General features: G+C 42.2%; 4 protein-coding genes across 6 annotated transcripts; 1 reads left to right on the forward strand and 3 right to left on the reverse strand.

Moving 5' to 3' along the window:
- Window positions 1-54: 54 nt before the first annotated feature.
- On the reverse strand, window positions 55-16387 carry CtsF (Cathepsin F). Of its 2 annotated transcripts, XM_036819297.3 has the most exons (6): window positions 16124-16370; window positions 7446-7862; window positions 2355-2482; window positions 854-1600; window positions 615-796; window positions 55-558 (listed from the first exon to the last, which is right to left on the reverse strand). In XM_036819297.3, exons 1-6 carry the CDS (start codon window positions 16229-16231, stop codon window positions 293-295), a joined length of 1848 nt encoding a protein of 615 aa, XP_036675192.3. In that variant the 5' UTR covers window positions 16232-16370; the 3' UTR covers window positions 55-292. The 2 variants fall into 2 exon arrangements, with proteins under 2 accessions (XP_036675192.3, XP_016926037.3); XM_017070548.4 differs by lacking the exon at window positions 7446-7862 and having other exon boundaries at window positions 16124-16387.
- LOC108006948 (uncharacterized) lies at window positions 3233-16258 on the reverse strand. Of its 2 annotated transcripts, none has more exons than XM_070996533.1 (2): window positions 16124-16258; window positions 3233-3892 (listed from the first exon to the last, which is right to left on the reverse strand). In XM_070996533.1, the coding sequence occupies exon 2, from the start codon at window positions 3876-3878 to the stop codon at window positions 3624-3626; it is 255 nt and encodes an 84-aa protein (XP_070852634.1). In that variant the 5' UTR covers window positions 3879-3892; window positions 16124-16258; the 3' UTR covers window positions 3233-3623. The 2 variants fall into 2 exon arrangements, with proteins under 2 accessions (XP_070852634.1, XP_016926039.1); XM_017070550.4 differs by lacking the exon at window positions 16124-16258 and adding an exon at window positions 3952-4575.
- A 3369-nt stretch (window positions 16388-19756) lies between the features above and the next one.
- Window positions 19757-21989, forward strand: LOC118878054 (uncharacterized). Its single transcript, XM_036819235.3, has 4 exons — window positions 19757-19910; window positions 19985-20224; window positions 20346-21396; window positions 21499-21989. Exons 2-4 carry the CDS (start codon window positions 20011-20013, stop codon window positions 21926-21928), a joined length of 1695 nt encoding a protein of 564 aa, XP_036675130.3. The 5' UTR covers window positions 19757-19910; window positions 19985-20010; the 3' UTR covers window positions 21929-21989.
- On the reverse strand, window positions 21967-23156 carry Enoph (enolase-phosphatase E1). The gene is made up of 3 exons (XM_036819236.3): window positions 22705-23156; window positions 22200-22456; window positions 21967-22143 (listed from the first exon to the last, which is right to left on the reverse strand). The coding sequence occupies exons 1-3, from the start codon at window positions 23058-23060 to the stop codon at window positions 21986-21988; spliced, it is 771 nt and encodes a 256-aa protein (XP_036675131.3). The 5' UTR covers window positions 23061-23156; the 3' UTR covers window positions 21967-21985.
- Between the last annotated feature and the right edge of the window lie 873 nt (window positions 23157-24029).

Genomic DNA, 24029 nt, shown 5'->3' on the forward strand with positions numbered 1-24029 from the left:
TTGCTGCGACAAAGGCTAACATCGATTGAATCATTGAATAAATGGCTGCAAATGTTTATTTCTTGTACAATTTATTGTTATTTCAATTTAAAGCAGAATATGTGGATGCAGACTTTTGCGTGAGATTACAGATGCCCGAAATGATTATACTGTATATGCGAAGATCTAAAACTTAACGACTTCCTCATCGCGTCGGTAGAACATTGAAACGGAATTGTACATAAAGTTACTGGCTGAAATATTAACCTAGATATAGTCGTATGTATGTATATAAGGTGGACTCAAATCAACTCTAGGCGAGCACAGCTGAAGTGGCCATCTCACTGACGCCGCAGGTGTTGTCACCGCGATAAACGCGGTAGAAGCCCTGCTCTCCCCAGCGCGGACCCCACGAGTTCTTCACGATCCAGTAGGGCAGGGTCTTGTGGAAGTTGGGATAGTCGGAGACGCCGTAGCCCACAACCAACACACCGTGGTCGAGGTTTTTCTTGGAGCACAAAGCCTTCCAGGGATGTGAGACGCCGCCGCGATAGAACTGCATAGCGTTCGCGTTAATGCCTACACAGAAATATTGGTTAGAGTAAACTTCAGGGAATTAGTTTTTCATTGATTACCAATCGAGATGGGTCCGTTGGTGAGCAGCCACTCCTGCATGGCGGTCTCGTTGCCCTTGGGCAGGTCCACAAATCCGGAAACCTGAACGTGAGAAAGGGTTTTGTTGAAGTGGCACTGGTTCTTCTTGGCCTTGTATGGATACTCAGCTTCGTACTCCAAGCCGCCAATATCCTTGATGGCTCTGTAGGGGGAACATCGATTAGAAAGTGAAAAATATCTTCGCTCCAGCGGCACTTACTTGTAGGCATTGTCCATGAGGCCACCGTTACAGGCACTGTCCGTGGTATCACAGTCGAGCAGCTCCTGCTCCGAGAACTCCTTCAGTTCGCCGGTTTTCACGGCGTACAGACCTTCGATGTTGCCCGTCACACTGAAGGCCCAGCACGAGCCGCACGATCCCTGGTTCTTCACCTGTGTGACGGCATTCTTGTGTCTCCAGTCGAACTCCTTGGGAAGTTCACCAGGGTACGCCGGGACCGCAGCCGCAGATCCACCGGTGGCCTTCGCCTCATCACGCTGCCAGAGACCAGTGCGTTCCTTATACTCCGAACTTGTCATGTCAGCGAACTCAGTGATTCCGTACTTCGCACTGCCCATTTCGTTGGCGTTCAGCTCCTCGATGGTCTTTAGGTTCTGGCGGAAGATGCGCAGGCGCATCTGGCGTTCGGCGGTGCTCACGTAGCGGCGGCCAAATCGCACCTGGAACTTGTGGAACAGGTGATCCACCTTGTCCAGTGTGCGGTGAATGTGCTTCTTGTGTGTCTTCTTTTCGGCCCACTCTACGGATCGGCTGTGGCGCGCTTGAACCACAGGCTGGTTGCGGCACTTAAAGGTGATTTCGTGAGCATCCTTCCTAACCCAGGCCTTTGTCCAGATCTCCACGATGCAGCGGTGCTTGGAGTCCGAGCCATCGATTAGATCCGCGTCGATGCGGGTCAAGGTGCCTGAAACCACCTGCCGCGAAGCGGAGTAAACTTTCACGATTCTGAAAAATAGAAAATTGTGAGTCATAAATGAAATATTTTTTATAATTACTGATACATAAAAAAAAGTGTTGCTAATTTCTACGATATTTCTATAAGAAATCTTGGTAAACTTAATCTGCCTATACAATGTATGATGAGTTTAATAAGGGACCAACATTAAAAGGTTAACACTTTCGACCAAAAGATGCTTGTGAGCAACTTTACAACTCAAACAGCTAGCACTAGGCGCTTCTTTTGCATTAGGATCATATTATGGATATCTTCTCTAGGAATGATAAGGAAAAAAGGATTCGTATATATCCTTGCAGTGTAATTTAAGTGGATCTAAACTCATATAAAATTGTTTCATTCAATCGGTGTTAAATGTGTAAAAAAAAGTAAGTAATGTAAAAATGGATATATACTATTTCAAAATTAGATTATAGAACAAGAAAATACGCTATAGTCGTTACTAAGTTTATCAGTCACTTAAGGGGAGGGCTAGGGGGTTGGGGATATGCAAGCAGCAAAGCGATTGTTCCCAAGATTGCACACCTTATTTGCTTATACAATTTTAATGAAGAGTCCTACTTTAACAAGTTTTGACATGAAGATATATATTGAAAATCAAAACAAAATTGCATTCACACATAAAATATTTAAAAAAATGTGGTTGATAGCAGGTTTTGGCGTTATGGTCGTTTGTGGGCGTTGCAGCGTATGTTTTAAAGTCGCGGTCGAAAGGGTTAAGCTTTAATTTCTATGTGGGCTTACTTGTACTGGGGACCCTCGCCGGCGATAAGTTTATCAAGGGACTCTTGCAATTGCGCCTTTGCCGCTTCCTCGTCATAAGGCTTATGCTCACCCACGATGTCATTCAGGCTGCGTCTGCTGCGATGGATCTGCAATAAGTAATGTTGATAAGTATTTTAAAAACGCAAATAATATTTTAAGTATTCTCGTGGTCTGGAACGTAATAAAAAGAAATTTTGTTCTTTGTTCCGACCGCTGTTGTTAGGACAAAGAAAACGCAGAGCTATTTCCAATGACACCTTAATGGATAGCTTATGACCGCTGTCGTAGACACATCCACATCTTATTGTGCTATTTACTGTTTAACCAAAATAAACTAATTCTACTTTTTAAGCCAGAGCATGCAATGGAAAAAAAATTAATTTTAAAATCGACCCACCATAAGTATATAATTTTTATTCGGGAAAAACATACCAGTAAAAACGAAACAGTATACTTTTATCTAACCTATGCTAGACAAAGCTGTACGCACATAAAATAGGGTATTTAACCAATGCTGAATGTTTGGCTCTCCAGTTTAGTAAGCAGATGTATTTATTCACGTCAAACAGACTTAAGCCCATGAAGCCCGAACACTTCCATATACTATATCTTAATATTATTATCAAAGACAATTAAGTAAATCCAGTTTTTTTAACTTGTATCAACAGTTCTGAACACAATTTTTGGCATACGATTTCTTCTAGCAATGCCATTCATATACTTTATATTTTAGTGTATTTAAGATAACCCTTTTTTAATGTACAATGTTTATTTTCTTATATTTTCGATTCTTAAAGTTGAAAGGTGATGAATAGCCCCGATCTTATAAAACCAGTCAGTAAGGGCACCTTTAACAATTTTTAGACTTTGTGATTTTGACACCAGTATTGTTTAATTTTAAATTCGCAAATATGTAGTGATGAACTTCAACTACTTTTAAAAAATAAAATTTTACATAAACAAAGTCAGACATATTCGTCTACAATTTTGGTGCATGAAACCAATGCTTTGATTAACACATTTATTCCGTTGTCCGTCCAAGTGAAGAACGAGACTCCATTGATGATTCAGTGACGATTACGTGGGTCAGACCAAAATTTGGATGTGTGGCTTCTGCAGAAGGCCGACCACGTTACAGTTTTGAACTCCCAAAGCGCAGACAGCAAAGTACTCCAAAAAGCGAAAATAACTCAAGACCCCAGCTAAAGGGCAGAACCAGATAGAAGAACGGGAGCTACGGATCAAGAATCACATGCCGCATTCAAAGGGCAGAATGTAATCGTCGAGCATGCGCACACGGCGGAGTCTGCCTTGGGAATCGACGCCCACCTCGCCACCACTGGCTGCCACCTGCTGCTCGACCTTGACTTCCTCCTCCTCCCTCAACTCCACCTGATGACGCTGCACCACCAACATGCCAGCTGCAATGGCCGCCTCCTGGCGCAACCAACCGGACATGATCCAGATACGGCGGATGCAGGTCGTCAGTGCAAATTGCTTCATCGTGAAAAAAATCTCTGCAAAATCGTATCTATCAGTTTAGTAACATTTTTGGAAATTCATTACCTTCACTTACAAAAATATATTAAAACGTATTTGATATAGTGAGTTCCGTTCGAGTATACCGCGTGATGTCAACTGAAATTTGGATTTGAACCCAAAGGATACTGACAACTTTCCTTCAGCCTACTTGGACCCAGATTTTTGTCTTTCCATGTGAATTATTGGCCATACTGATCCCAAATCGAAAAACTTAAATTTTTTAAGTAGACCAGATTTGGAGGTACCTCCTTTATGGTTTTAAGAACATTTAACAAGACAGGCAAATAGGGAAATGTCAGTATGTTTAGTTAAGACTATGCATGAATGGGTGGATTCTAAGCCCACTTTAACTTATCATTAACAGGGGGTTTGATGCTTGTACTTATGCAATATCCCTAACAAAAACATCCGAGGCAGCAGAAAGACAGAAGTCAAACCAAATCAGCCCTTTGTTTGCCGTCTGAGAGTTCGTTAATCTCGTGCTAATTACGCAACACGGAAACACTTATCCATTACAAACAGACACGCAGCTGTCACCACATCAGACCTCCGACCCCGAAAAGAGTGGAAATGTGGGGGGTTTCAGGGGGACTGGCACTGGCACATAAATAACATACGAATGCAAATGAAACAAGGACATGTCTGAATTTACATTACCGAAATTGTACTAGTGCACGTGGCTAGAAGAGTTGCGGCAAGGAACACGGAGGCCCGAAGGCATTGCCTCTCCAGCTGTGGAATAGGACAACAATAACACCGACAGACACATGCGGCCCATAAACCATTCAATGCCGAACACAAAACCAATTAAACCAAACATTTTGGCTGGATATTCGTTTGCCGGCTGGCATCGATGATGGTGATATGTTGATGCCGTTGATGGGAGTTGGTTTCTGAGGATCCGGGCCGCAGCCACAGCCACAGCCAGGAGCCAAATGTCTGCTCCTGCTGACGCAGTCAGCCAACTGACATGGCGAATGCGAATGGGGACTGCAGGTGGAGTCACACTCAAAACATTTTACGGCCTAAAAAGGCTGGAAATAACACACATGCTGCGGAAAAGGTGGAAAATATTTGATACGCATTTATAGGCGTGGATCTAGAAATACTTGTGTTTATTTATTTCAAGCTCATAGCTGTAATAGATTGTGTATCTATATAAGGCGCTGGTAGAATTCAGTGGGTTAAGTCTGAGTCTATTCATCAATATTTTATGGAGGCTATGCTTCTTAAAACTTACTTATAAGGGCAATTGTCAAAAACTGGCCAAGACCACTCTTCCCAAGCTAGTACGAACGGAGCTGTCAGTTCCGAGAGCTCTCAAGTAAACTGAGAAAACGCAGTGGAACCATTTTTCGAGTGCAGGTCATCTAGATGCGACACAATACCGAATGGAATGTAATGGCTACGACGTGTGTATAATTAAAAACACAGGAACAGAAAAAGAAGGAGCAGTCGAGCCGTGCTTCGATGGGAGTCCCAGGCCATCCTCTTCGATGTGTGCAGCCTGTGTCCGAACATGAATTCATTAAGCTGCCTGTACTGCCGCCCTTTTCCAGCCTGAATTCTGCAGGCCGGCCTGCTATCCAACTCCACCCACCTCAGCTTTTATTATCCCAACACCGGAACTGTTAATTCAAACGTGTATTTCAATAAGAATTATAACGTAAATGATGTTTCAACGACCCGGGGCACAGTGGGTGCTGAAATAAAGTGTGTGGCGAACTGGGTGGCAAGTGTGATGGGCGGTGTGTGCAATGGTCCGTGAAATCCATTTGGATATATTGACAGTCAAGTGCTGAACGCGGCTCTATGCTTTCTGACAGTTGGCGTAAATCAGCAATGCAACTGAGTGGTTCTCATTTTCAAAGCACTTAATTAATTTATTCGCCGATGATTTTTCCAGGAGCTCATTAGGCACTCCTATGGGTTGGAAGTAATGTAGGAAAGAGATTTCCGATAGTTGAAAATGTCAAACCCAGATTGAATCGAATTATTACCATTAAAATGTAATTTATTCCCCCAATGGTGTGTGCATTTAAACCCAGTAATTAATAGGTTTATTAATTAGAAACGAAGAGTTTATGCAGCAATGGTTTTCACACCCTTGCAAAGGGTATTATGATTTTGATAAACGTTTAAAGCAGACGCGATGTCAAACAAACGAAGTAGTAGTAGTGGGATGGAAGAAAATTAGTTACTATTTTATTAAGATAAATAATTTAGTTTGTAATATCTGAGAAAGAGTATATTGTAAGGAAATCTTGTATTGCTCACATATTTCCCCAATCAAACGAGCAGGATTTAAAAGGCGTAAATGCCGTCTAAACAGACGCAATCTTCAAAGTAGCGTTACGCCATTAAAATTTCAGATTCTGTCATTGATTATTTAACCCCTTATGCTCTCTGGGTTAAGTCGGGTGGAAAGTGCCCACCCCCGCAGACAAATCGCCTTCGACCCACTGTGCGTGGCCCACAGAGTCAACCGCTGTAAAAAGTAGAGCACGAGGATAATGAGAACACTTGCCTCGCACTCTGTGTGCTTCTGCTTCTGTCGACACCGTGGGCACTGCATGGCCGTGCCGCAGGAGGGGCCCCCACACCCCCACCCACTTAACCTCTCATATATAGCGGCACTTGGGATCCCCAAGACATATAGACAGGCGCAGATGGCCCTCCCCAGGTGCTACGGGCTCGGCTAAGATAGGGCCGGGTTAAACAGATTGCGGCCGTAATTTGAGAGCGGAAACTCATTTGATTATTAAGGTGAAATAAGTGTTTTGCGGGGGTGCTAGAACGAGAAATCCCGACGAACCCACCCCACCACCATCATCGTCATCATCGGCATCAGGTGAAAAGGCAAGCTTAAATAAATTCAATTAAATAACATTTTCCTTTTTTATTGTTCGCATTAAGGAGAGTACGTATAAAGAGTATTTATGTGTAAAAGACAGAGACAGTGGAGGATGGGGGTGTGTGTATGTGTGTTTGGGATGATAATGAGGATATTCATGATGATGCTGTTGATATGGTAGTAGCCTCCACCTCAGGGTCCTTCCGCTCCTGAGCGGTCTCCTCCTGCTGCTGCTCCTTCTCCTGGCTCTTTTCGAAGTTATACGCACCCACCGATAGGATATCGTCGAGCCAACGCTTCTCATTATCGTTCAGCTCTGTGGCGACTGTGGTGGAGGCTACGCCCTCCTCTTCGGGCCTCTTCTCCACCTCCACCTCCACAGCCTTTTTTTCCGCCTCATCAATGCTAATTGCCGTGCCGGCCTCATTAGCGGCTTCAGGTGGACTGAGCTTGGTGACTGTTATGGAAGCGGTTATGGCAACAGGAGCGGCATAATCAGTAGGAGCGGGCGCAGCAGGAGAGGACGCCGCAGGAGGAGTCGGTGGAGCGGATTTGGTCGCGCTGACCTTCCGCTTCATGGGTCCCAGGTTAGTCAGTATCTGAGATTCCAGATGGGCCATCTCTGCGTCGCTCAGCTCGTTCCTTTGACCGCCATTGAAGATGCTATTACTCACGTATTTCTCGTTGAGCAGCCGTGCCTTCTCCGCCGGGTCTCCGGTCACCGAGTTCTCCGCCGAGTCGGTGCAGTTGGAGGTGACCAGCTCGCGGTGCTTGTCGCCCCATTGGGTGCGCAGCCAGGGCTTCTCCAGGATGACCAGCCGGCAGATGATGTCCGCCTCCGCAGGCTGCTTCGCCTTCTGGTCTATCGCATTAAGCAGGATCTCGTAGCGCACTCCGGCGGTGATCTCCCGAAAGGCATCGATGACATTCACAAAGTTCATCGACAGGGGCAGGAAGGTCATGGCTATGTTCTGAACCCCAATTAGATTGGGCGACAGATACTCCCGCTCGCCGGGATTCAAGACGTGGACCAGCTTGATCGGCGGCTCACTCACCGCCTGATCCGTAGTCGACTCTGCAGTTTCCGTGCTCTATTGATTCGGGTTTCGGGATTTTGACGGATTCGGGGTTTTGGGATTGGTGAGTTGTGGGGAAAGACGAAACAAAAAGCAAAACACTTATGAGGATACACACAAAGAGATTTCTGTTGGAATTGTGGCAGACATGGGTGATCAGGATGCCGGGCTGGGTGGTTAGCGAGTGTTTGTGGGGGAGTGAGTGATGTTTGAATGGAGCAAGCCAAGCCGAGTGGGTGTTGTGTGATTATGCGATACTGTGCCACCAGCCACTGTAAGCCAGTTGACCTACATGGTTAATCCCACTAATGATTTTTGCCAGTGTCATTATTTTATGTTTTCCGGATTATGGTACGAATTGATAACAGTCAAACACAATTCATCCGAACAATGTCGAACACACAACAACTATACTATTTTTGTTAGTTTTACCAGTTAAAGTTCCGCATGAGGTGCAATGTAGGGTATATTTTGTGAGTTAGTTTGGAAATTAGACCTTTACTTATCTCATACACACGTCCGATTTATAAATTTTAACATAACAGTGCGAATGGTACGGTTCTCGGCAGTAGAATCAATAGGTATTGATTAAATAAATCAAAGTACCATAAAATCATTTTCAGTTACAATGTTGCCAAATCATCAAAAATGGGATAAAGAGGGCGTTAGAGTGGACGAAGCAAATATATTTAAGTCAATCTTTAAGTATGGACGAAACAGCCTGCAGTATTCCGCAATTTACCCTTTAACTCTACAAGTAATGCGTATAATTTATCCCAAAATTCAACAGAAAAGCTCTAAGTCACTATGTATTTATCATTTGTCAAATTTTAAATTAGTTTGACTCATGTCATTAATCAATCCTCTTAATATAAGCAAATGATGATGATTATTTATCTTACCCTAGTAGCCAAATATTTTTTTATATTAGTAATAAACTTGATTTCTGACCCATTAAAGGATTAAAAACTCCTGCAACGCACTTTGAATTAGGAAAGCCAGCAAATGGTGGTGTGAGGTGTAAGCCATAACACCAGCGGGCGTGCGCGTAAATCCCCCTAATTTAAAATGCAGCAAAGCATTACGGCACAGGGTGATTTGGGGTTAATTATAAATGAATGCATTGCAAGGCATAATGCCCGTCCCTCAAAGGCCCAGTTAATCGTTGGCCTGCCCCTTATCCACCTGCTAGACCGACCGGGCCTAAAGCCTAATGAACTCTGCATAATTGCAACTGCAATTGCGGTCAAACTGCGGCATCGGATCGGGACATCAGATGACCAATCAAGTCAATCACAGGCCGACGCTTGACTGGGCTTTTCAGGCCACAAAAACTAATTAACCGCCGTAACGAATCTGAAGCGAAACGATGCGAGCCACACCGAACCGGTTGTGGAGCATTGCAGCAAAATCCATCGATAAGTGATGAACACAAATGCAAAAAGCCGATGACAGACAGTCAGTGGGACGGATGGATCGACGGACGACCGCAGACAGATTTTGCTGAATAATTTAAAAAATCGGAATCACAAAACGGCAGCCAACTAGCCTCGGTTTCATCCCGTGTTGCTTCTGGTCGAGCACTTGAAAAAATCGAGTAATGTGTACTTCAAATGGAAGAAGTTTCCCGATGTCAGTATAAAGACTGTTCAGATAAATACAATCAAAACTAGTTCGAATTTGTTTTTAATATTTCTAATTGTGTAACATCCTTAACGACTCTAGAAGTTACCATATATGTTTAATGTGAGTAACAATCAAAACGCCTGAACCTACCATCTTAAAGCTACTCACCCTAGTGATATAATTTAAAATATCTAATAGTACAGAGGGGTAATACAATTCAAGCATTAAGTTGCATAGGAACACAGTTTCAGACAACAGATAAGTCTCAAAAGAGGTTCCGAAACTCCATATTTTGCGGAGTGTATTACTGCTATTGCTGCTGATGCATTGCAGTTGACAGCGACAGCAGCCGCCAGAAGTTGGGATAGGGTCATCGGGTAGTTTGGGGGAATGGAATACTTGGCGTCTTGTTGACGTTTTGGTCGTTCATCCTCATTGCCGCTGACGTCGTGACAAAAAGCCGAAAAATGCATAAAAACTTTTGACAGCGGTTGCGTCACTGCAGGCGACGTTGATGCCCGCCTGATGCTCAAGCTGATTATGTTGAGTGGGTGGTTCGGGGGTTTGGGAGTGACGGGGATGCGACGGAGATGCCGTAGCTTGTTTTTCAATTAAACTTTATGGCATTTTAAACAACATCGCAAGCCATACCAAAACACGATGATGGGTTTTTAAGTTCTTCGCAACGCCCACTTGGTAAGTTCGCTCTGGTTGTTGTCCTGGCAACTCCTTGGCAAAAGAGCAACCAATTTATGCAATACTCAGTCGGTCGTAAGCCTGTTGCCTTCTTTTAATACACTCGTCTGCACTGAGCGCAACGAGGGGTTATTAGTAATTGGGCAGCATTACCCATAATATGGGGTACTAAGTTAGTAGACGTCTGTTAGAACATCCGACAATGTTCAGTCGTAGTATCAAATATCATGACACCTTTGGTAATTCGTTATTCGAAAAAATTGTTAAATAATGTCCAAGTCCTAAACCTTACTCGGCCCTTTATCTCATATCATTAAATGTAAGCTAAAAGTAGAGTTTACCATGAACAGATTAATGGTATTTGGTTGATAGTTTACGGGAAAACGGGACTTAACGTTGCAGTGAGTTTAAATAGATAATTCAATATTGGGCATGACTTTTTTAAATGTATTTAAATGACAAAGTAAGTTGTACTATGCAAAACAAACACAAATAGTTTCAGTAAATCATGGTAAATTTAAATTATGCAATATTGGTTCGCTTGACAAAAGGCGTTTAATTCAACGCCCTTCACAAACTGCATGCGTACTTAATGTGTGTATTTTAGCGTACGTATTTTCCGGCACACTTGCCATCAATCAGCCCATTCAATTCCCTGATCTGTGCAAACACAACGCGCCATCGGCATAAGCTCTTGTTGCAGTCAGTGGCTTACTGAACTCGCGTGTAAACACAAAATCTGCCAGTGTAAATGGTTCCAGGGAAATATTAAACGCCAAGCTTTCGAAAAGTGTTGCGCATTAAGCCGTGCTCTGATGGCAGTGTTGAAAAACTTTAATTGAATCATCGCAAACATCAGCGAGCAAACGTTGCGTCGCAGTCGCTGCAAATTGGCAATTTGGCTTGTGTTGTTTTTAATTAAAGTTTAATTAAAGCGATTGGCCCGCTCGGCGTGCAAATAAATGCAACTCCAACATCATCATCGCGGCGAGGTTCTGTCATTGGTGACTTAATTTTTTCCACGCAGCCCATTAACATTTTGAAATCCACTTACGCACGACCGGCTCTGAGTCCCAAGCTCCCATCTCATCTACCGATGAGCCGAGAAACCGGTATAGGATTAAAGCTGTCGGGCGGTTAGTTTGCTGAATCCGAATCTGAGTCGGAATCTGAGTATCTGCGTTGTGCAACACACTTGTGTCCAAGGTGAAGATGCCGCACTTTTGGGCTTTGATGAAATGCGCACGTTTTGGGCGTGTTTTAGTGTTAATAAAGACATTAACCTTGGCAGGGGGCTTTCTTTAGACACCTGCTGAGCTCTCTGAATCTCATTCAAACTGACTTTTGGGTTAGCACATTTGCATAAGGCAGTGGGAAGATGAAGATGCGATTTTTTTTAATAAAATCAAGTTCACTTTCTTGTCCTGTGCTCTGTATAGTTGTGGGATGGAGTTGAGTCATAAAAATGATTTTGATTATATATCTATTTTATTTCATATATCAACCTATTTGAGTTTTTGTTTTATAAATTGAATTTATCGATTTAGAGTGAAGCTAAAATGAAATACAAATATTTACATTCAACATTTCTCAGTTGAAAAACATGATAAATAGCTCCTAAATATCTTTATGACTTTGATTAAATTAATCCCACGCCATAAAAATATGTATTTATTTGTTCATGCTAATAAATCATAGTTTTTCAACATGAACTTATTCGGAAAATGTAGATAGCTTCCCCCTAGCGTGTAATCTCATTTTCATCCATCTCAGCCTCGTCTGAAATTGATTAATTCTTCCTCGACATCAACATTTTGGGGTTTCAATTGTGACTTCACAATGCAAACCACATTCGAGCGTGTAGTTTGTGAAGATTTGGGGAATTCCATATCTTGCACTAACTAATAACCGCTGCTGAAATTTTAAATTCCAACCACGCTTCACGCAAGCATCTTTGGAATGATATTGGCTTTGTTCGGCGCTATCTGGCATCAGGACACCTGCAGATTCGGTCCCCACCCCATCCGCCCTCCATTGGCATGATGGCATGGCAACCCAACCCACAGTCAATAGACAGTCCCCTGACCTCCGACCCCCACGACTCATAGTTTTAAGCTTATGCATTAACCATCGCAATCCGAGTCGCCCCTCCTCCTCACAATGGCTCAGTGATGGCAGAAGTGGAGAGAAACAGATAGATATCTCTAGTTTAGCGGAGAATTAGCCCACCAGAATGAGTTACCCAATGATATATTACAACATTAATATGGTGTTATAAATTCAAAAACTCAAAAGAACAATGGAAACTCATTACTGGTATTAAAACAAACTTAAAATCATAGGGCCTAAAATTATAGCAATCCGACATTGGTATGACTAACAGTTTTCAGGAAATCATTATAAAGAAACCCTTAGATATAAATTAAGTGACTAATTCAGTCAGTGACTTCAATTCATGAACTAATATAGCCCAAGCCTGTTTAATGTTTTATGTTCGAGATCTTTCAATTATATAGCTAGCATAACACACCCGGGAAGCCTGCTTAAATTTCCAATCAGACAATGGAGACACACACGCACACATGCCGCACTCCCTGGCATTTACCCACAGATTGGCCCCCTTTTGGCCAAGCTCATTATAAACTTTGCCTTCACAGCTCCCCTGGGTGCTAATTTGCGCCCTCTGTGCCGAACGGGGGTGGTATTGGGATAGGGATTGGAGGTGGGGCGGTGGGAGTGATTGGGTCTCGTTGTCTTGGGCTGGCCGAACCATTTAGTGGGTCCAATGCCGTAATTTCCTTTGGCATTTCTATTAGGCGGCAAATCATGCTCAAAATTATACAAAGGACGCCCAGACAAATGGATGGATCGATGGATAGAGTCTTCGACGGGCGGAGTCAGCACTTCCCGGGGCTGATTTGCATAAAGCCAAAAGCCAGAAAGAAGATTCGCATTTGACAACCGCCGACAATTTGCTGGCAGAGACATCGATAGATTCGTCCGTCGCTTTTTTGGCTTTGTTTTTGCGGTTTGTGAATCATCCGATTTGATTTCCTCAATGACGGCCATAAACCCCTCCGACCACTCCAGGCTACTGACAGAGATTTGTGAGACAATAGTGGCTGATAAGTTGGCAGCCAGTTTTCTGCGAGTCTTACCGCTGACTTGGCTGAATGAATATGTATATTATGCTCGCATATAATACTCGTGTGTACCCATAAATATTTGTGCGAATGTGTTTGGTATGTGCGGCTGTATCCGCGCGTATAGTTCCGCAATAATATTCATTTATGCAAATTCTACCATGCATTCTTTCTAGTCTCTGTGCGTGCGTTTCTGTGCTTCTTTTCCCTTTGTAGTTACCCCTTGATAGCATTATACAGGGGTATATTGTATTGCAGGGGAAAAACCCATAACTTGGCTTTGGCATTCAATTTATAAGAATAATTATTTATGAGTAATGTGTCACTTAGAACATTAAGTCAACATAAAATGAAATCAATCATATCCTTATCAGTTCCACTATGTACGCTTTATGTTAATCGTCATTCTTTATCCCAAGTATTTCAAAAACGGTATTACTCGGTCGACCCTGGCTAAGTCAGCTTTTTAACTCTATTTATTTAAACTTATTTTTACGTCCATTGAGGCTTGCGTCAAATTAAAATTCAACATTTGAAACGCGACGCGGTAAATAATTCAAGTGCGCGGACTTTTGCACCCCCGACCATCCACATCGCTGTGGCTTTAACTCGTTGAACCCTTTTTACGTTATATTTAATTATTTGCATACACAAATATTTTTGTTTGCCGGAGTATGATGAATGCTGCGAGATTTTTTCTGGTTCTCGTTTTTGCCCTGCTGCCTCTGCCGGCAATTTAATTGATATTGATGACGCTGCTCCAAATGGCGTCACCCCAAAGTCCAGCCAGGTTTCCTCTGAGGGGAGGGGGCTAACAGGCGGTGCTCTCTCAGTCATTAATCTGGCACATTACTTTGTGGCAAAGGGGCGGACGGGGGCCTCCTGGAGTACCACAAACAGAAAATTTAATTTATTTAAATTGAAATCTGTTCCCCTTCTGAATCATGAAACATTTAATCACAATTTAAAATCTGTTCAGGTTCTCGCAGTGGTGGGCCAATAAATTTTCAAAGATTTCTCGGCATTATTTATTTAAGTTGATATCATCAATTATGGCTTGCTCGCTGACAAGTTTTGTCATATTTGGTACTCTTTTAGCAGTCGGTTGACTTTGACGAAACGTTTGAAACATAAAACGTATTTTCCCTATAACATGAACCGTAATTCATTGAACTTATTGATAGCAAGTTACTATATACATAAATAATAAAGAAAAATCATCACAGTTTCAATAATAGGTCTTCAATATAAATTTGACCGTATAATAATAAGCAAGTATTTACTTTTAATTAATTAATATTAATATTATTATTGTCTAACTGAGACCAGACAATAAGGTTAAAAAATAACATAAATTAATTAGGTAGTTCTATTTTGTTTTTACATTGATTGCATCAACTGTGTACAACCTGTATAGTCATTATAATTATTAATGCAAACAGAATACACTTCTGTCTACTGGCTGACGTTGCTTGACTATATAAAAGTCTGTTGTTCGTAAGAGGTTCTCATCGCTTTCTAAATAAATTTGTTTACGTAAACAATTTACTGAAAACATGTGCACTAAGTGGGCAATTGTTCGCAGATTTTAAGCACGTTAAACACCGTCTTCTACACCCTTGCTTTTTATTGCCAAAGTAATGTACACTAAAGTCTTAGAACAAGAGTGGGCTTGGGCCGATGTCAATATTGGGGTTGAACGCTACCAAGAGGGATGAATCCACCCTTGAAGGATTATTTCTTCCCGCTAACCCCATAGCTCTTTATTTGATAACTTGTTATCAAACGTTTATTTGAAAATGTATAATTTTTGCACAAAATAAAGCAGGTGCCCTGGGGTTAAGCGAATTCCGACGGAAGCCGAGAAATTACATTTTCAATTTGATTTTCATGGTCCGATTGTATGAAAATTCACTTGAAAGGCAGAAATTAAAACGCAATTTCAGCGCACAAAGCCATTTTAAACGTACTAGTGAGGCCAATTAAAAACCCCGATAAGAAGCGGTTGAAAAAAACAGCAAAGTCTGGGAATCAATGGGTTTCTATCGGTCAAAGCGATAAGCAAACAGCTGATGCGTCGCAAAATAAACAAAGGCCTAAACAGGCGTAGATAAGCGGAACCAAAGAAATAGAGCACTAAATGGAAACTAGAAAGAATGCTTTATTATGTTTCTGATCAGATAAGAACAATGTAATCCGGTACTATAAAAAGGCGAAAGCCAGTTTCAAGTTAATATAAAATGCACATTATATTTACAGAAAGACTATACAAAATCTGAGATTAGAATACGTTACAGGAACACTCGTATGACATCTTAAATTATACAATCGAACTTATATTAGAAAAACTGCTCAACAGTCAGAATACTTTTATAGGATTGTGAAAATCACCTATGTATAATCAATATTAGAACTTACAAATACCTTAGCCAGAATTCATTCTGATTGTGACATCCTAGTCTGAGTTACGGAGGTTGGACTGTAGGTAAATATCTATCTATTCGACCTTCTTTTTCTCTGTGTACTTAAAGCAAGAACAAACAACGGGCCATCAGCCAATATGGCGAGCATAGGTGTGTGTGTGTGTGTGAATATGGGCAGGTGTACATGAGTGTGTGTGGGGCAAGCGGGTGAGAGTGAGAGTTAACTGTAAAATTGCATATTTTCCGCTTAGTGTCGAACCGTTATCCCTGCCCCCAAGCCGTAGTCACTTTGAAGGGGATTACGTTATTTGTTGGCCCTCGCAAAAGCGTTTTGATGTGGAAATAGTCGCGTTGCTGAATCATAACAAAACAACACATGCACACTCACCTCCGCATCGCCCTGTTCCTGTCCCGCTCTCTCCTCCGCGAGTTCCTCGCCAGCTGCTTGGCTCAAAAGCAATACAAGCGCAACTGTTGCTGCCGCCAACAGCCTCATCCTTGTGGGTGTGTGTGTCCAAGAAGGTTCTCAAATCTCCTCCAAAAAATTCGCAAATATTCGACGTTGCACAAATCACGCGCGGTGGTGACACAGTTCGATTGGTAGGGTTAATAATGTTTTTCCCCAATGCTCCAATGTGTCAAAACGTTTACACAAATATCTCCAACCGGTCACGATGACTGTTTGGTAGTCTTTGGTCTTTGTTTTCAGCGAGCCAGGGGTGGCACCCGAGTCGATGATTATTCGGTCCTATCGATATTTTGAGCGTCTCTGTTTTCACTGCAACCATCGATTGCTTCAAATTCATCGACTACGGCGACATTTTTTCAATATAAACTTAAAATTTTTTATTTGCCGTAAATACAAGACAATATTTAAACATTTTTTGGTAAATTATGTATATATAACAAATATCGATTTGTTAATCGGTATATTCTTACTCTTTTAAGCAAAATATTTTTACTGTCACGCTCTTTTTTCTAATGTTGAATAAATTTCCAAATTCTCCCATAATTTTTTAATTTAATTAATTTTTTTTTTTAATTTTATAACTAAGAATAAGGTCGAAGATAATACCTATTTATTGCAAAAACCGCAACATACCGTCATTTTTGTCTTGCCTTGTCTTTTTTCAATGGCCGACTTCAGCAGAACAACATAATAACTGATTACTGATCCATTAGCATTCTATTTTTTACGCTCCTATAGTTTTTACTCTGCGTGCACTAAATCGAGTGTAAGTCCTAGTACTCAGATAGGAAAATAGTTGACTAGTCGAAAAATCGTTTTTTGTAGTGCCCTTTTTATAGTTTACCTATACCAAATATTGTAAAACAACACAAGAAATGCATTGAGATATGTGTTTTTAGAGTTCATATTTTTATTTTATTTTAAATGACGCTGGATGAGGGAATTAGTTTAAGTATGCTGAAGCGGCATTTATCTTGCTTTTATTGGGAGGACATTGAGGAATATTAATTTTTCGTAATATTTGTATACCCGTTACTCGTGGAGTAAAAGGAAAGTATGTAACAGGCAGAAGGAAGCGTTTCCGACCCCATAAAGTATATATATTCTTGATCAGGATCACTAGCCGAGTCGATCTAGCCATGTCCGTCTGTCCGTCTGTCTGTCCGGATGAACGCTGAGATCTTGGAAACTTGGGAGCTAGGCTATTGAGATTTGGCGTGCAGATTCCTGAGCTTCTTACGCAGCACAAGTTTGTTTCAGCAGCGTGCCACGCCCACTTTAACGCCCTCAAACCGTCCAAAACTGTGGCTCCTACAGTTTTGATGCTAGAGTAGAAATTTTAACTGGAATGAATTGTTCTCATCAATACCTATTGATTGAAAAAGTTTGCCACGCCCACTTTAACGCCCACAAACCGCCCACAAACTTCAAAAAATCGTAGGTATGAACGCAGATATCTCGGAAAATATCAAAGATAGAGAATTGGGATCTCAGATTTAGATTCCGTAGTCTTGAGCGCAGCGCAAGTTTCTTACGCGAATAACGCCCACAAACCGCCCAAAATCTGTGGCGCCCACAATTTTCATGCTAGATAAAAAAGCATGATGGAGACTGATTCTGGACGCACTCTTTTTTAATACACCTGGAACATTGGGATCTCAGATTTAGATTCCGTAGCCTTGAGCGCAGCGCAAGTTTGTTACGCGAATATGCCACGCCCAAAACCCGCCCAAATCTGTGGCGCCCACAATTTTCATGTTAGATAGAAAATTTTAACGGAAATGTATTAGTCTCGTCAATACCTATCGATTGACCCAAAAAAAAGTTTGCCACGCCCACTCTAACGCCCATAACGCTTAACTCTGTCTACCGCCCACATAACCATATATTGTGATCAGGGGTATGTGGGGCATTTCAGTCTCGCTTTGCTGCTTGCATATCTCCATTTCCCTTTTGTCCCTTTAGCTGAGTAACGGGTATCTGACAGTCGAGGTACTCGACTACAGCGTTCTTCCTTGTTTTGTCAGAATTTGGCCTATTACCCATCGCTTTCTCCTATAGCTGGCCGTGCCGAATGAAATCCCATCCCGAACGCTACTCCAGATTCTCTGGTGATTAAGCCTTGGCAAAAAAATCTGGCTAACCCTATTACGCCTATGTAATAGGCATTTGCTATAAAAAATAGATGCTTTTATATACCGTATTTCCACAGAGATCCACCATCTACCATCCGTTGAAAGGATGGTCCATAAGGTTTTGCCCTTCCGAAGATTTCCCAGTTAGTCGCCATCCAAATTTAACGGACTTTGACGGACACTTTTATGTGATCTTAGGCGATGTTTTTTCAGTGCAACTCTGAATTCTTCATCTTACAGTGAAAATTGAAGCTTTCACTACAAAAAAGTAAACAATGACAAGGATCATTTGAAAATGGAAGGCTCCGAAGCAGCAGGTAGGGATTAATTAGCCACAGCTGTTCAGATCAGCTCTTATCGGATGGTAGATGGTGGATGTGCTCTGTGTGAATCGAAGTTTAACATTTATGAAAATCCCAACCGTTTCCAACGGATTGACTCTATGGGAAGAGGGTAATACATGTTTTGCCACGATACTCTAAAAGTTAATTTTTTTATCTTATTGTTTTCAGCGAGTAACTTGACGACGACTCAACTAGCTCACTACTTGACACATTTAAAATGATTTTGTTTTAGTAAATGTGCTTTAAAATTAAAGAGTCCTTGTGTGTATTTCATACTGGACGACTTCAAAAATATGTTAACTTACTCTTTGACTGTGTATCCGACTGAACTAAAAATTTTAACATGCAATTTTTTTTTTAATTTTCGTCCCTTTTTGATTTTTTTAACATTGTATACACACAAAAAACCTTTAAAGTAACATTGACCAATATAATAGTTAAAAGGTTCCTACCCATCGAATTGTCCCTTTGTCCAACGAAATAGTCACTGTTCCAACAAAAAATATAAACAACTTACCATTTTAAAAGTTTTAATATTACATATTAACTAAAGCAAACAATAAAATAACAGTAGTTGTTAACCTTTTTTTACAATTTTGTAACAATACGTAAATTGCACCCGTTAAACAGTTTTGTGTGTATAGATAGGCAGACAGGCTATGGTTAAACAAAAAAAATTGACACAATAGATCATTAATCTTGCATTTTTCGATTTCGTTACAACTTTCCATATTCAATTTTTGTATCGTTTTTTCAAAAATAAATTACTTCAGAACTTTGCGATACTTTAGGCCTTTTCCTCTATTTCAGAATATATCTTTTGGGGTGTCTCGTAATCAGGACCCCAAAATATAAGTAATATAGACCAAGTACATGTGATTTAAACGGAAGTTTGTCCCAAACACTTTATTTATTAATCTGACAATAGAAGCACAAACAGACCAAAGACATAAGCATTTCAAACAAGAACAAAACGATCGACTTTGCGTGATCATTATGCGTGATTTAAGGTAATAGCGAATTCTATGCTTATAAATTACTATTCACATTGATTACCATTAGTCAATCCTTTGGAAGGGTATTTAAGTTCTCATTACCAGCGATTAGGTTTACCCGATCCCTGCGACTGCGCGGACGAAGTGCATCCGAAACCAGGACAGCTAGTCGGTGCGTGACCTGGCGAATGGTGGGCCCAAAACGGAAGTGCACAAAAACAAACAGTGAAAGGTAACCGCTGGCAACAACTCCAGGTTGAGCTTGGTATTGATAAAGCGCGTTTGCAACAATTATCTATTTTCCAGCAGGACGGACTTCCGCTTCTCGCAGCATGAGCTCGCACTATCTCAATTCCTGTGTGAAAGTTCCCATTGATCCGTGCAACAACTGTCCAGCTCCGGTCTACAATCGCCCTAAGCTCTGCACCCTCGGTGGAAAGAAACCACCGGATACAGCTCCTGTTGGGCCCCAGGAAGTGGAGACGCCTTCGTGGAACAGCCAGATGGGTGTCAGGTCTCTGGCTAAATTCTACGACAGTATACCTGGTGAGTATGGTTTTGGAACCGTAGGCTTATTTAAACAAACAGGTTCCTAAAAAGAAAATTTAAATTGAAACAGGAAGCATGGTCGAACTATAATAACATTTAATAAATATTAATTTTAAAGACTACTGTGATGTTAAACACCTGCATCAGGCGGAGTTCTACTCCACACTGGAAAGCCTGCGGAGCACTAGCCGTGAACTGCGATCGCAGCCCGCCGCTGCTACTACTCGAGAACGATGTGCTAGTGCTACCAGCAGTTCTTTGAGTCATGGAAAGTCCAAAAAGCGGTCATCCAAGGGAAAGAAGATTAAAAAGCGTCCCCTGGTGCTGGATCCTGTGCCTCCGCCACAAATCCTAGTGATCCCTGAGCATCAAGATAGGTGCAGCACACAGGCCGTGATCCATACTCCTAATTCCAATTGCCTTAGCGAGGAGTATGACAAGTGCCTCAGGGATTTGAGTCGTCTGAAGAGCTTCAAAGAGGACTTTGCCGTAGAGGTGGCTGACTTCAAGAGGTCCCTTAAAAGTTTCGAGGCAGAGTTTCGCAGGCCAAAGTCCACCAGCAGCAATGGGACTCAAACGCAGACGCACGACAAAAGCCAGACCCAAGCCCGCTGCCAGCCGACTTCTAATCCTGGCCAGCACACTGCTGAACGGGCCAAGTGCCGAAGGGAAATGCTTCGAAGGTGTTTCAGTGTCAATGATCTTCAAGGAAGTTCCTCAGTTTCCAATCCGAAACCTTCCAAGCTCGCTCAACCCTCGCTAAGCAACTATTTCCCACGCAGCAAGGATAAGGATGAAGAAGTTCCCAAGATACAGATACAATCGCCAACCACCTCCTCCAAGCGAAGTAGTAGTGCCTCCACTACAGGAAGGGGGCGAGCCAGGCGCGGAAGGGGAAGGAAATCTAAGCCATTGTCTATTCCGAAAGAGGAGAAACCACTGCCACCGCTGAGCATCTTTGAGTTGCCAGAGGAACCGGTCCAGAGGCGAACGCCAAGTGTGTCGCCATTGCACCCGGTTTCGCGTCCAAATCTAGCCGCTACTTTAAGGGCTGAAGTTTCTAGGAAAAAAGTTAAGGAGCTAAAGAACAACTGCACTTTTCATGATCCTCGGCCGCAATTTGATTGGGAGGTCCGAAAGACGCCTGCTTGGAAGTCGCTGTCCTTAAAGTAAGTACAACTCCCAAACAATCAGTTATAAATATGAAAATTTCCCAACGATTTTTAAAATATTACTTTCCTAAAACGCGATCTTTGATTTTTCCCCTTCAGCGAATCCCACAAGGCCTTGTTATCCATCAGGCTGGCTACCCGGAAGGCAGAACAGGCTTTTCAAGAGCGTCAGTACGAACTACATATGGAGATGATGCGGCAGAGGGTCAAATCCGCTCCACTTCTTCTCGAAGGACCCACCTTTTGGGGCCCGGAGGTGGGCAAGTTAACCCACACCTGCCGTAGCGAGGAAATGCGTCACTCCTGCGAGGGCAGCCGGCAGCGAAGGAAGAAAAAATCAGAGTGTCCAGTGCAAGGTTCGGATACAAAGCTTCAGCAGCTGCGCAAGATCTATGGGTCTGAGAAGTCCTGTTCTAGACAGTCCCAAAGGAGCAAGCGTTCCGGGAGAAGGACACAGGGACCTGTCTCGGAGACTCCCAGCCACGACAGCGGTGACGACCTGTGCAGCGTGGACCGAGCTTTCCTATAGAGAATCACCTAATTTCCAAGCACTAGTCACAATATATGTAAACTTTTTTGGATTGAGCTAAGCCTGTGGTTTATTTGTCGGCAGCTTCAAGGTGTGAAGTGGTTTGAAGTCCGGAATCACCTCGTTGCTGAGTTTTTGATCATCTGTTAAGGCGGCGTTTCCAGGACGCTGAAGGATAATGGCTTGCAATCCAGCAGACCGAGCTGCATCCGCTTCTAAAATATGGTAACATTTAGCAATTGGAAGACATTGATATGAACAAATCTCTCACCGCCAGGAATATCGGTGAGAAACAGTATCTCTTGCGGTTCCTCTTTTAATAACTTGGCTATATTATCGTAAGATTGCTGTTTCTGCTTGTGGCCCACATGGGTGTCAAAATGAGCACTAAGGTGGGGCTGCAGGTTCCCGGCTATACTATGCCCGAAGATCAGCTTCTGGGCAGCCACGCTGCCGCTGGAGTATACAGCAATCTTGAGGCCAGCAGAACACCATGTCTGAAAAGCTTCGGGGACATCTTCATACACACTAAACATAGAACCAATATAATTGATTAGTAAGAATGTATATAACACACAAGTTCCTTGAAGGTCGATTAGAGCTATGAAAAAATAACTACATTTTCCCTAATCAGATAAGTAACAGATTTTGAGGCTTAAAAGAAACAAAACTAACTTCTGATATGTTAACACATGTACTATTACGGTAAACTATTCATTGATAACCTTTATAGAACTTCAAAGGAGGCTAAACATATAAGTGATTATAATACTTACTGCCCCTTGAGCTCTCCACTGGCATAACCCTCAGCCCAAATTAATCCCTGGAGCGTTTTTAACGGCGTAACCTTCAGATCTTTGTCGATAAGATAGCGCACAAAGCCGCTAATGAATTCTACGTTTACTTCCGCAGGTGGAGCACTCAATGAGGCCTTGTATTCCGAAAACTGGGGCACTTGCTGCAGATCCTGGACAATCTGCTTGGTATCATCTCCTTCCCAGGATTCCCTTAAGTACTTCTCTACATTCTCCCTGGCGTAGAGAAACAGGACATCGTGCACGAAGCTAATGGAGGTGGTGGTGCCCTCGATGTCCACAAGCACCACTTTGGCCACACGTTCACTGGTCGCCATAGCGCTTATCAGTGGGATTGAGTTATCACGCGGATTTCGTTGCTTTTCCAAGGGCTCAGCTCAGCATCTGTTGTGGTCTGATAATAGAGATGACACTGCTAAGGACCGGCTATCGATTGGCAACGAAACGATCACTGGAGATAAATAGCTATAAATAGCTAAATAATCGAAAATTAAAATTTAAAAATGAAATTATAATCTGTTGTGCAAATGGTAAAAACTTGCACAATGCTTTCTGCTGTTTTTGTTGACAATTAATTTTCAGAACCCATGTATTTTGAAAAGGCTTTTGATTGATAAAACAAGAAAAAACGCTTTAGAAGTCGGCCAAGATAGTGCCAATTGACGCAATTCCGAAGCTCCATAGCAAAATTGGAGGATGATCTTTCCCAATTTTTTTCCCACTTTCGAGGTGCATCGTTCATCTCCATAATAATATCGTAGGCTTTGCAAGTTGGCATTAGCAAAGTGCCGACAACTGACAGTTGAGATTGTAGAACGAATGTGACCTCTTATTCCTCGATTATGGCAGAGAGAGAGTTTCCTACTAGTCGAAGGGTTTATAAGATACTATCCGTTTCATGCTAAACACTCACAAGGAGACCATTCGTAATGAGTATCCGAGGTGGATAGTCTTCTGAGAAAGTAATAAAGTAAGTAAAGTTTTATGTTCGATATAGATTGGATCGCTCAGATTGGTTCGGCAGTTGCAATTCGGAGTGCCCGTGGTGCCAGAAGCAGTAGCCAGTGGATATGTTGCTTTAAGGGAGTTGGCTTGAATCCTTCATTCGCTGGCGTCTTCAAAACTTCCTGTATACTTAACACCAGGGCAGGATGACGGCGCATTGACACTATTTACACATTTAACTTGGCGGTAGCGGTAAGAGTTTTTAGAACTCATTACAGATTTAGATTCCTAAGCTTCGAATGCAGCGCAAGTTTGTTAAGCAAACATGCCACGCCCACAAA

Source organism: Drosophila suzukii, chromosome 3 (assembly GCF_043229965.1).
Source record: "Drosophila suzukii chromosome 3, CBGP_Dsuzu_IsoJpt1.0, whole genome shotgun sequence".
Classification (NCBI taxonomy): Eukaryota; Metazoa; Arthropoda; class Insecta; order Diptera; family Drosophilidae; genus Drosophila; species Drosophila suzukii.

Bases quoted from the DNA above. Each gene is read 5' to 3' on its own strand.
- LOC108006948 (XM_070996533.1), bottom strand. From the start codon at position 3,878: ATGAAGCAATTTGCACTGACGACCTGCATCCGCCGTATCTGGATCATG.
- CtsF (XM_036819297.3), bottom strand. From the start codon at position 16,231: ATGAGGCTGTTGGCGGCAGCAACAGTTGCGCTTGTATTGCTTTTGAGC. The intron at 2,483-7,445 runs GTGAGTAATAGC...TACTTATTGCAG, and splicing joins GGCTGCTCAACGAGAAATAC to ATCCATCGCAGCAGACGCAG. The intron at 1,601-2,354 runs GTAAGCCCACAT...TCTATTTTTCAG, and splicing joins GGCGAGGGTCCCCAGTACAA to AATCGTGAAAGTTTACTCCG.
- LOC118878054 (XM_036819235.3), top strand. From the start codon at position 20,011: ATGAGCTCGCACTATCTCAATTCCTGTGTGAAAGTTCCCATTGATCCG. The intron at 20,225-20,345 runs GTGAGTATGGTT...TTAATTTTAAAG, and splicing joins ATTCTACGACAGTATACCTG to ACTACTGTGATGTTAAACAC. The intron at 21,397-21,498 runs GTAAGTACAACT...TTTCCCCTTCAG, and splicing joins TGGAAGTCGCTGTCCTTAAA to CGAATCCCACAAGGCCTTGT.
- Enoph (XM_036819236.3), bottom strand. From the start codon at position 23,060: ATGGCGACCAGTGAACGTGTGGCCAAAGTGGTGCTTGTGGACATCGAG. The intron at 22,457-22,704 runs GTAAGTATTATA...TTCTATGTTTAG, and splicing joins AGTGGAGAGCTCAAGGGGCA to TGTGTATGAAGATGTCCCCG. The intron at 22,144-22,199 runs GTGAGAGATTTG...ACCATATTTTAG, and splicing joins TCTCACCGATATTCCTGGCG to AAGCGGATGCAGCTCGGTCT.